This window comes from Plecotus auritus (genome assembly GCF_963455305.1).
Source record: "Plecotus auritus genome assembly, chromosome: 1".
NCBI classification, from domain to species: domain Eukaryota; kingdom Metazoa; phylum Chordata; class Mammalia; order Chiroptera; family Vespertilionidae; genus Plecotus; species Plecotus auritus.
In genome coordinates, this window is record NC_137770.1 from 214,782,619 (window position 1) to 214,794,892 (window position 12,274).

The 12,274-nt window shown below is 43.8% G+C and overlaps 1 protein-coding gene across 1 annotated transcript in view; it reads right to left on the reverse strand.

Annotated features, from left to right (window-relative positions):
* Positions 1-274: 274 nt before the first annotated feature.
* Positions 275-12,274, reverse strand: part of PDGFRA (platelet derived growth factor receptor alpha) — a 45,628-nt gene continuing 33,628 nt past the window's right edge. The window contains exons 21-23 of the mRNA XM_080688009.1: positions 12,128-12,233; positions 8,818-9,059; positions 275-3,203 (exon numbers count right to left, since the gene is read on the reverse strand). Of these exons, the coding sequence (XP_080544135.1) occupies positions 3,056-3,203; positions 8,818-9,059; positions 12,128-12,233 (496 nt within the window). The 3' untranslated portion in view covers positions 275-3,055. The remainder of the gene's footprint in view (positions 3,204-8,817; positions 9,060-12,127; positions 12,234-12,274) is intronic.

Consider the following 12,274-nt stretch of genomic DNA (forward strand, 5'->3'; position numbering starts at 1 on the left):
TCAAAACCATAATACAGAGTCCTACTGGAATGTTGCTAAGAAAATAAATTGAATAGGATTGCTTTAATTTATATGATTAAACTGAAGACAACAATGTTGGAACCTTAGCAATACTTTAAATTGTATATATATATATCTCATTTATTGAAATATAAAGATCTTCATTTACATGTTTAAAAACAAAAAACATGAACAGGGACTTGCAATACATTTTGCATCTGTAGACCCTTCCTGTCGAGTTAGTTCTTCTCACACATTCACCACACCACTGTTTCGGGAACACTTACGTATTTTTCTCTTTATTATTTCTAAAATATAAATTTTGGACATTCAAAAGTGCAACAGTTAATGTGCCTGTGGGGAATATCACAGTTAAAAAAATATAAACAAAGGCAGTGATACAGCTTGTCATAAATGTTTTGGCAGTATTCTCCAAGTCTATATAGAAATACATATATACATATTGATGTATAACATCATTGTATCTTACGTCCCTCTTCACAAAAATAGGACCATTTTGTTACAGGTTGGCAGACCACATTTTAAGGACATCATAGATCATTTTAAAAGCCACAAGTTTTGTTTCTCAGGCCAGCTTTGATTGTCTTCATAAAAACAGAAAGCAGGAATGATTGGCAAATTTTCATCTGGGGACTTTGCAGTAGGCCATAAAGGAAACAAATCTTTGATACACTGAAAATGCTGTTTTTCACAAAACAAAAAACAAACAAAAAAATTGCAATTACACACAAACTCAGGTGAGAGCATTTGTTAGGGCTGGAACCTGCTGGTCTGAAAATCTTCTCCAGCCTGATGATGTCACTCAAGACTCAAAGGAACATCAAAATGCAAAGCACCAACAAAAGAAGGCTACACACAGGAGAGCGAGTGATAAACAGAATGCTTGAGCTGTGATTCTAGAAATACAAATATATTTCAAGTCTAATTGGCTCTACAGAACCTAGTTAGGTTTGCTTTTTTAATTGGCCAATCTGGCTCAGTCTTCACGCTATGAAAAAGGTGGATGAGAAAGTTGGAGCTTGCATTGAGATTACACCAGTAGGTAGTCAAGTACCTTGTTATTGCTTTTACATCTTTCAAAGCATCACCTGTCAGGAGCGTATACAGTGATTGCAGTAATCACAGCCCATGTTTCATTCATATGGTGTCAGAGATTAAGCGGTATTGCAAAGAATGCCAATGAACCCACGCCAACCAGTTTGACAGTTTAGATTGATGTGACAATTTGTCCTCCCATCTAACCCCAAAATATCAGAAAAACTTTTTTTTTCCCACCAAAATATTGGCCTGGTTCTAGAGACTTAGCACACTAAATTGCATCATTTTTGTACACGCATTTTGGGGCCTGGGGAAGAGGGAGTTCAGCTCCCCCAGGCTGTGGGAAGCAGGGCCTTTACTTTTAGAATACCTGCCAACCAAGTTTTAGCATGCTCAGTCTCAGCAAAGAGTGAAAAGTTAAATTAAGGATAGCAATTGCCAGACATGTGGCATTAAAGTGGCATTGACCAGAAGCCAAAGATTTCAACAGTAGCCCAGTTCCTAATTTCAAATTATTTTTTTTCCCCATGGCTGTTTCCTGTAACTTACCCTGGTATTTTCCAGACCCGGCTGATCAGAACGGCCAGGGTGTTTATAAAAATACAGGTTTCTGCTCCCCGCCACCCCCAGATTTAATCATTCAGAATCTCTGGGACGAGGACTTAGCATCGGGGGATTCTGGCTGCCAGTTCCGTTTGGGAACCAAAGATCCAGGTGAAGGCACACACAGCCTTCACTGGGCAATGCCTTTACGGGCTCAGAGTTTCACACTATTTCTCAATGGGGTAAGAGAAGAGAAAAAGGGCTCACGTTCAAGATATTCTTCTGACTCTTTTAGGGTTTGTAGAATTTTAAAAACATATATGTTGGGATCCACAAAGTTATCACCAGGCATGAATAAAATCTCTCTGCAAATGCCATCTTTTTGCTGATGATTGTATTTTCCATAAGAAGTCATGTTAGTCATAGGCTTATGCCTTTATATTAAGAATATTCAGGATTCAAGGGGTTTGCTTGTTTGTTTCCAATCCCATCACTTCCGAGGGTAGTTAGTTGTTTCTAGTACAACGGGGTTGGGGAACCTATTCTGTACATAGGTAAAAACTCTGACTTCCTGGAAGACACTACTTTTACTTTGTTCTCTATGTTCAACTAAATTTAATCCACTAAAGCTATTACCATATTTTATAGAGAAACATATGTTATTTAATATAAATGTCAAAAACTGTCAACCTACTTAGTAAGGATTTTTTTTTTAAATTGTGCTTTCTTTGTAGGGAAAACGTGTTACATATTACACATTTAGCGTTACTGGTAACAGTAGTATTATTATAAACATAGATTACAATATAAAAATGAGATGTTGGGCTTCTAAATGACCCAAATCTATGAAACAAGGTTGGTTAATCATTAGCTTTTATCTCTTTAACACTAAAAAAAAAAAAAAAAAAGTAAAATGCTATAGTACCAGTACCTTTTAAGGTTCAAAAGTGGTTTTGCATGAACTTCATTAGAAAGTTCAACAGCAGCTGATACCAGGTTTCAAGCAGGAAGTACATGGATGGGTTGAGTGGTCGGTCTCTTCAGAGGTCCAGAGCAGATAGTTAATACAAAACTAAACACATCCTTGGTTAGAGTTATTTACATAATTACAATGCTGGAGTTCTGTTGCAACAAAACTTGTGTATGTTGGAATCTCACCAATGCCTTGAAACACGAAGTTCGTCTTGTGTGGTCCATTATTTCCTTGTCCAACTACCTCCAAACTTCACATGCTGAGATGCTACTGAAGCATTGCAAGAGGCAACGCTGAAAAAGTTCATTTCAAAATGTCCCATTCAGTCACATGTAGAAGGCTCCCTGAGGCCCTGGGCTGGGAACTTCTCTTCACACATCATCCAAGTCCTCCTCTCAAACTTTGCATTGCAATAAAGTGGTTTTCTCAAAAGGATCCACGGTGGCTCCAGGAGTGGAAGGTACCCCTCGAATCCGCAAGTTAAAGGAAGCTGTCTTCCACCAGGTCTGAGGAGTCTATGCCAATGTCATCCATCATGTCGATGTCCTCAATGGTCTCGTCCTCTCTCTTGATGAAGGTGGAACTGCTGGAACCTGTCTCAATGGCACTCTCTTCAGAGGTCTGTGAGCTGGGGAGGGAAAGAAGAGGGAAGGTTACGGCCACGTACAGCCCAACCTGACCATGGTAGCATGTCTAGGGTGGCCCCCAAAGGCAAAGGAGCTCTTCTGACAAGACCCTTTGCATTCAAACTTGGGCTACCCAGTTGGGCAAGATTCTACCACCAAGCCAGGCAGCTACTCATCACCCATCACACTGCAGTGGGCCACCTGGAAAACCAGGGTCCGCAGGTCATCTCCACACCTCAGCTTTCCTTCTCTTCTGCTAAATCTTTCATCAAAGTTCCTAATAAGCTGAGACAACGTCTACTTTCCTAACTCAATACTCCTGGAAGAGAAAATAAGCAATGCCTGGTCAAAAGGCACGGGGAAGGAAAAGCAGAGGGATGGAATCAGGGGCAAACAAACTACATCCAGGCCAGTCCCTTGCTCTCCCTGAAACCTCCTGAATGACCAAACTGTGTTCTCAGGCTGTCACCCCACTGACCTGAATGCCCTTCTTCCCCTCCTCTTTCTTGAAGGCCCAGGTGAAGGCTCTTTACTTATAGAGTAGTGGCATAGAGGGGACATTCTAGAGTCAGAAAGTCTTAGGTCTGGAATGGTCCCTTAGTAGCTATGGGACTTGACATTAGTCACTTAACCCCATGAACTTGTTCCCTTGCCTGTAAAATGGAATGACAATGGTGCCTGACAATATTCCTGTTTGTTATGGTGATTAAATGAGGTAATAACCATAAAACACTGAGCACAGTGCCTAGAACATAGTAGGTGCTCAATAAATGTTAGCTATTATTATTATTGCTAGTATTCAAACCCTCACCTGAATTTGAATAGGGCCTAGATATTAGATGATATCAGGAAATAGTTTAATTTTCTTATGTGTAACCATGCTATTGTGGTTATGTAGGAGAGAATCCTTATTCTGAAGGGATGTGTGCTGGGGTTTCAAATGATTTGGTTTTAAATGATTTTGCAAGAATAAAAAAGTATGAGTATGTATGCATGTGAAACACACAACACCTATTAGAGAGATGATAGATAGATGATAGATAGATAGATAGATAGATAGATAGATAGATAGATAGATAGATAGACAATGTGGCCAAAATGTTGACAACTGCTAAATCTAAGTGGGAAATGTATTCTCTCAATTTTTCTGGACATTTAAAATTTTTCACAAAAATTTTTAAAAATAACCTTCCCTAAATCAGCCTGTCACGATTCCCTGTCTGTCCTTCCTTCTCTGAACTCTTAGTATTTTGTGGTTCTCCTGCCTTGTATTGCTAAATTTTTATGTCTTTTAGCTCTAAGCAGATTACCATCTGCTGACAGGCAGGAATGGTCTCTTCTCCTCATTGTGTGGCAGCAGCACCATGCTATACACGCAGCATCTAAACCACACTATAGCTAGTCAGCCGGGAGGAGGAGGCTCTCACACACACCACAGAGGGGCTCACCGGTCAGCTGTTTCCTGCCTGTCAGCCCAGCCTGATTCCTCAGCTCTGTCCCCTCCTCTCCATATCACTTCCAGGCAGAGAACTGAGCTTCGCCCAGTAGAAACCTCTGGGGAACAGTTTGCTGCCCTCCACCCCAAGACCGCTGTGGCCTGGCGAACACTTAAAATCAATGGGGCTACTGGATTGAAGTTTCCCTTCACAGCCCCACAGATGGGGCCCTTTCCTATGGTGAGCTTTTGCCTCGGTTACTACTTTATATTCCACCCCACGCCCCCACTTACACCCTGGTCCTGGAACCTCATTGGGAACCCCAGTCCACTTGGCTGATCTTGATAACCATCTAGTCCTGACATCCCCTCTTCCCTGGCAGGCCAGAGTGTTCCTGGGACTTGCCAATGACTAGGGGCCTGAATCACCCCTTGGCTATTGACCCAACTCAGCTGGGGCGTGCATTTATGACACTTTTTTAGATGCTGTGATTTGGCCCCCTCTTTGGTGGTGGTGGGGGGAGAGGGGGCGGGAATCTATTTCCCTGGAACTGGCCCTCCTGGGCCTGGCATGCTCCCCTCTCTGACAGGCCATCTCTCAGAGAGAAGGCAGAAGTGTGGGTACAAAAGCTAACTCCCACAGAAACTCAGCACCAGACCATCCCTGCTGCTCCCCAGGCTTCATGGCGGGTCCTAGAGCTGATGACTGGGATTACAGCTGGTTCCCAAGCCATAGTGCCCGTCTTACAGCCCAGGACCTGGCTCCCCATCGGCTCTGACCAGAATTCCTAAAATCTATACAGCAAGGCCCTGTCTTCCTCCTGCCCTCTCCCCTCCCGAGGCCAAGCATCCTGAGCCCGAGGAGGAGGTTCCTCAGGACCACCACGCTGACTCTGCCTGCCTAAACCCAGGGCATCCCAGCTCGGGGATCCCCTCTCTTTTACGGGCTGAATTGTGTCCCCCCCCCCGCCCCCACAATTCATATGTTGAATTTGAAATCTTAATATGACTGTACTGGGAGAGAGAACCTTTAAAGAGGTAATTAAAGTTAAATGAGGTTATGAAAGTAAGGCCTTACTCCAATAGAACTAGTGTTCTTATAAGAAGAGGACAAGACACCAGTAGTACTTGCACCCAGAAAAAGCCACAAGAAGCCCTGGCCGGTGTTGCTCAGTGGTTGGAGTGTTGGCTCGCACTGAAGGGTCTCGGGTTCAATTTCTGGTCAAGAGCACATACCTGGGTTGTGGGTTCTCTCCCTGCCCCCGGTTAGGGTGTATGTGGGAGGCAACCTGTCCATGAGTCTCTCTCGCATCGATGTTTCTCTCTTTCTCTCTCCCTCCCCTTCCACTCTCTCTGAAAAGCAATGGCAAGAAAATATCCTCAGGTTAGGATAAAAAAAAAAAAAAAAGAGAAAAAGGAAGAAAAAGACACAAGAAGAAGGTGGCCATGTGCAATCCAAGGTGAGAGGCCTCAGGAGGAACCAAGCCTGTCAACACTTTGGTCTTAAACTTCCAGCCTCCGGAACAGCGAGAAAGTAAATTTCTGTTGTTTCAGCCCCCAGTCTGTGGTATTGTGTTATGGCCACCTGAGCTGACACCATGCTCAGCCTGCCTGTCAGGACCAGAGTCTCATCAGACCTCGTGCACTCATTTGGGACTCAATTTGAGTGATTCAAAGAAGATCAAATGTCTCACCCTAAGCAGAAGTTCTCATTATCCAATGCGACCACTACCTAGCACCTAGAATTGTTCTCTCTGTCAGATATGTGTCAAGTTCTGCAGTCTAGCCTCCTCTATTCCTAGAAAAATTCTGGGGACACCTTTCTTATGTTCTTTGTCTCAATGTGACTTTCTAACTTTATTTAGATGCAGAATCCTTTTTACAACGGAAATATTATTCAGAGTCCCCAAGCACAAAAGAACCAAATAGATGACAGAGCTGGGAGTGTGCCAAGGCCCACTGCTCAGCCTTCCCCCACACCTGAAAGTTCTACCACAGAGCCCCAAACTTGGACAAACACTGCTTGCTAAAGGAATGTAAACACATTTTGTCCTGAGCAAAGGACGATTAGAACAGTAAGTCAGACAGACCACTTTGCCCCATCTCCAAATCTCATATAAACCACACATTCCAAAAAAACAACAACAACACAAAAACGTTCTTTTAAAATTACCTGGTGCACGCAAATAAACAAGGGTTGTCTAAACCTTATACAGTTGGCTGAGAGCAGTTACAATCATAAGCCTCCCAAATAATAATGCCTGTGCTTAAATAATTGTATGTAGTCAACTGAATGAGGGAGAAGGGACAACAATATTGCGAAGAAAGAGAGGAAAAAAGGAGACTCGTCGCAACTTGGACCTTGAACAAGGGGCCACTATCACCTTCTCCTGCCTCTGCTCAAAGGCTGTGCAGAGAGAATGTGAATTGGGGCATTCCACCTGGACTGTGTCAACCAACAGTTCTAGTCCGGGCTGTGCATTTACATCATCTTGGTAGTAAAATGATGGGTCTAGGGAAGGAGCACCAATGGCTGCTAGTGTCACAAAAAGGGCCACATCTGGACAGTAGGCACCTCCCGACGGAAGGACACAGCACCTTCTCTGAAGCATACTTGCTTCAAAATCTAACCTGAGTTAGATCAAGTCTCAAAGTGAGCTACCAATTTACAACAAAAATATGAGGCAGAAGCACATGGTAAAATACACCTCAGGATGCAATCAGCAAAATTTTGAATGTGAGAACTCTACAGGCAAATAAATGCTCTGGTTTCTTCACAAATAACATGCCAGGGGCCAAAGAGAGGGAGGACAAACTTAGAGACATGTCAACAAACTTAGAGACTTATCTACTGTGTGACTCTTATTTGGGTCTTGAATAAAACAAACCAAATGTAAAATAATATTTGTGAGGGGATCAAAGAAATGGGAATACTAACTTGCTATTAATTTACTAGAGGCCCGGTGCACAAAATTTGTGCATTGGGGTGGGGGTCCCCTCAGCCCAGCCTGCACCCTCTCCAATCCGGGACCCCTCAGGGGACAGGCAGTCGGACATCCCTCTCACAATCCGGGACCCCTGACTCCTAACTGCTCACCTGCCTGCCTGCCTGCCTGATGGCCCCTAACTGACCCCCTGCTGGCCTGGTTGCCCCTCACTGTCCCCCCTGCAGGCCTGGTCGCCCCACGCAGCCTGCTGTTCAGTCATTTGGTCGCCCCTCACTAACCCCCTGTCGGCCTTGTCGCCCACGCAGCCTGCTGTTCGGTTGTTACTGTGAGGGTATCCTGACCAATTTGCCTACTATCCTTTTATTAGTATAGATTGTCAATTTGGGGGGGGGGGGGTGGTGAGATAATGATATTATAGTTATTTTAATAACTGTAGTTATTTTTAGAGATAGAGCCTTTATCATTTAGAAATCCATACTGGAATATTTGTGGATGAAATGATATGATGTTTTGATGTGCTTCAAAATACTCCAGAGGGGGCAGAGGTGGAGGAATAATTACAGGTAGGCATGCAGACTGGCCATGAGGTCGTAAACATTGAAGGGAAGTGATGGATACCTGACAGTTCACAATACGATTTGAATTGTGCATCTTAGAACTCTTCCATAATACAAAGTTAAAAAGAACACACAAACCAGCCAGAGCACGCTGGAGCCCCACTCCCAGAGATTCTAAGTTTTAGGTCTGGGTGAGGCTTGTACACCAGTATTTTTAAAATCTTCCCAGGTGATTCCAACTTGCAGCTAGAGTTATAAAGCACTGATGTGGCATCAAATAGCCCAGTCTAGCCTCTCTCTCACCTTTCTAGATGACTAATTAAGGAAACAGCAAAAGAGACTTACAGTATCTCAATAATCTCAGTTGCTGTGTAAATTTGATCAAATTACCTGAGGATTTAGGTCAAATATTCTCCACCAGAGAAGCACATCCTTCCCTGCCCTACACCTCCCCCAGCCCCAGGGGAACATATTAGGATCAAATAGAAGTGTTTTCAAAACTGGGGGTTCTACCCATTGATCCCCTAAAACAGATTCACCGCCGAGAGCCTGGTCATCTGTGCAACAGCTCCTGTCTTCAGGTGTTCTGGGGCAGGGGCAGGAGCAGGGGCTGGGGCAGGGGCAGGGGCTGGGGCAGGGCAGCGCTGCTGGAAGCTGAGGCCACACCCATATCTACCTGTGTCTGTTCCTCTTGCCCAGGTCTTCCTCCTCAGGAATGGGGTCAATGTCAGGCAGAGGGATGATGTAGCCGCTGTCAGCACTCAGCCTCTGCTCGTCCAGGCCACCCTCCCAGTCCTTCAGCTTGTCCTCCTCGTTTTTGTAGGTGACGCCAATGTAGGCGTTGTCAGCATCCACTCGCATGCGCGCCACAGCAGGATGGTCGCTCTTCAGGAAATCCAGGTGAATCTTTTCATAACTCTGCAAACATTCATTGCACATCATTACTCAAGTGTTACTGACCAAATTGCAGATATGTATTTATTCATTTTAACTGTCCGTGTTTCCAAATTAGCTTACAGATGTGGGATTTAGACAACTGAAGGAGAGTCAGATGTCAACTGTCCCCAAAGATGAGGGACATGCAAAAAGGGCCACCACCTCCCATGACCACATCAAAATGACAACTAAATTATAGAACAATCAACTGGAGAAACATCTGAAGACTAGCTGAAAAGAGGTCCTATAACTAAGGATATAAAGAAGAAGCCGTGTAGGAAGGGCACAGATATCAAACAGGCTGGCCTCACACCCATATGGGGAGGTTAAAAAGCAGGAGGGATATCTCAGCTGTGGAGGACCCCCCCTGAGAAGCAAGGGGTCCCAGCCCAACACTGGGCTCCCCAGCCCAGAGCACCAGTGCTGGGAAGAGGAGCCCCCATAACATCTAGCATAAAAATCAGCAGGGATTTCATTTATCTGGGTGAGATGGAAGGCTTCTAGAAACCCAGGTGTCCTCTTAAAGGGCCCACACACTCACACAGACTTAGTTTCAGGGCTATGGAACCAGCATTGTTTTCAATAGCCAAGGTATGGAAGCAACCTAAGTGCCCCTCAACAATTGGATAAACGTGATATATATATGGGAAGATTACTTGGCTATAAAAAAAGAATGAGCTCTAGCCAGTATGGCTCAATGGATAGAGTGTCGGCCTGTGGACTGTAGGGTCCTGGGTTCAATTCTGGTCAGGGGCACATGCCTGGGTTGCGGGCTCAATCCCCAGTAGGGGGCATGCAGGAGGCAGCCGATGGGTGGTTCTCCCTCATCATTGATGTTTCTTGTCTCTCTCTCCCTCTCCTTTCCTCTCCTCTCTGAAATCAATAAAAATATATTATAAAAAAAAAAAAGAATGAAATCTTTCCATTGTGACACATGGGTGAACCTACAGGGTATTATGTTAAGTGAAATAAGTCAAACAAAAAAAGACAAATGCCATATGATTTCACTTATATGTGGAATCTAAAGAACAAATAAATGAACAAGCAAAACAGACTCATCGATACAGAGAACAAAAGGTGAAGTACAAATTGGCAGTTACAAAATAGTCCTGGGGATGTAAAGTACAGTATAGGGAAAACAGTCAATGTAATAACTATGTATGGTGCCAGATGGGTACTAGACTTATGGAGGGATCATTTCATAAATTATATAAATGTCTAGCCACTATGATATACACCTGAAACTAATATAAAATAATACTGAATGTCAACTGTAATTGAAAAAATTTAAGGGAAAATAAAGGGCCACCAATGGCAGAAATCTCCTGCTGGCAGGTCTGAAAGCCCCTTCTCTGAGTCAGTAGCTATGACTGTGTCTGTCCCCACAAACACCCCCTCTCCGGGACTAGCATGGGCACTCTGGCCTCATCACATCCACACTCTCCACGGCTTGAGTGGGTCCAGATAAGAGGTGACAAAGACTTCCACAGGGAGCGCCATACCTGAAGCCATCGCTAATCATTGAAGAAATCTAACTCAAAACTTAGGAACTTTGATCTAAAAACACCCTTATTTCAACACTAGTCCCAGTCTATTTCCACCAACCTATCTTTACCAACCAGAGCGTCTGTTCCCCAGTGCCTCACTTAAGGGACTTGCCATGGGCAGTGAGAAAAATCAACAGACAAAAGTATTTCACTTCCAGGTCAGTATGCAGCCTCCTATCACTGCCCCTCCTTGAGAAGGAGAAAGAGAAGCAAAAATGTATGGAAAGCCAATATGGTGACTAATCTGAATCTAAGAAATCCAGTTTATTATACACGTGTGTCTGGGTTTCCTTCTCCACATCTCAGCAGAAAGTTGTTTTGTTCATTAACATATCCTGCTTGGTTCCATGAAATCACATTTGTTCCTTTGAACAATGTTTCCTATTCCACAAAAAAACCAGCTGGAGCCACAGATAACAGCTGAGGTTGTTCCTTCCAGTCAGCTGGCAAAAGCCAATTTTGCATGGATTTCAGTGCATTCAAATTAGCAATGCAATGGCTGTGGATGCCCTGAAACTAACTGCACAGTAGCTTCAGATATCCAAACATCTGGAGAATAAAGTGCTTACAGGTGTTGCACCCTCAAGATGAAAGGGGAGCCCTGCGGGAAGAGGAGTGTTTTCATTCACCATGGCAACCAGGGCCCTGGGGAGCACTCCATAAAACCCCGGCCACTGGATCACATAATCTTTCTCCTCCTTTGAAAATGTTCCTCGCCGAAACCGGTTTGGCTCAGTGGATAGAGCGTCGGCCTGCAGACTCAAGGGTCCCAGGTTCGATTCCGGTCAGGGGCATGTACCGTGGTTGCGGGCACATCCCCAGTGGGAGGTGTGCAGGAGGCAGCTGATCGATGTTTCTCTCTCATCAATATTTCTAGCTCTCTATCCCTCTCCCTTCCTCTCTGTAAAATATCAATAAAATATATATTTAAAAAAAAGAGAAAATGTTCCTCTAAAACAGTGTTGAACAGTGCTGCTCGCTCACTCACTACCAGCTTTTGTCTTTTCCCTTTGCTCATTCCTTTCCACCCATCCTAAGGGGCCCAGACAAACCTTTCATTTTTTAAATAATTTTTTCTTTTTCAATTACAGTTGACATACAATATTACATTAGCTTCAGGTATACAACATGGTGATTAGACATTTATATAACTTATAAAGTGATCAACCCAATAAGGTTAGCACCCATGTGACACCATACATCGTTATTACAATATTCCCTATCCTGTACTCAACATCCCTGTGACCGTTTTTATACCTAGTAATTTGCACATCTTAATCCCTTCCCCTTTTGTACCCAGTCCTTCAACTGGCAACCATCAAAATGTTTTCTGAACTATGAGTTTACTTCTGTTTTTGTTTGTTTGTTTATTTTGTGTGGGGGTTTTTTTAATTCCACATACAAGTGAAACATATTTTTTTCTGTTATTTGTTTTTCTCTGTCTGACTTCTTTCACTTAGCATAGTACCCTCTAGGTGCATCCATGGTGTCCCACAGACAAACCTTCTTATACTGTCCAGGCAGCAGGTTCTCCACAATCTCTCTCAGATGGTAAAAGGAGGGTCTCTTCTCCGGCTCACTGTTCCAGCACTTCACCATGATCTCGTAGCTGGATGAGCACAGAACACATCATGAGCAAAGGGAGGAGCA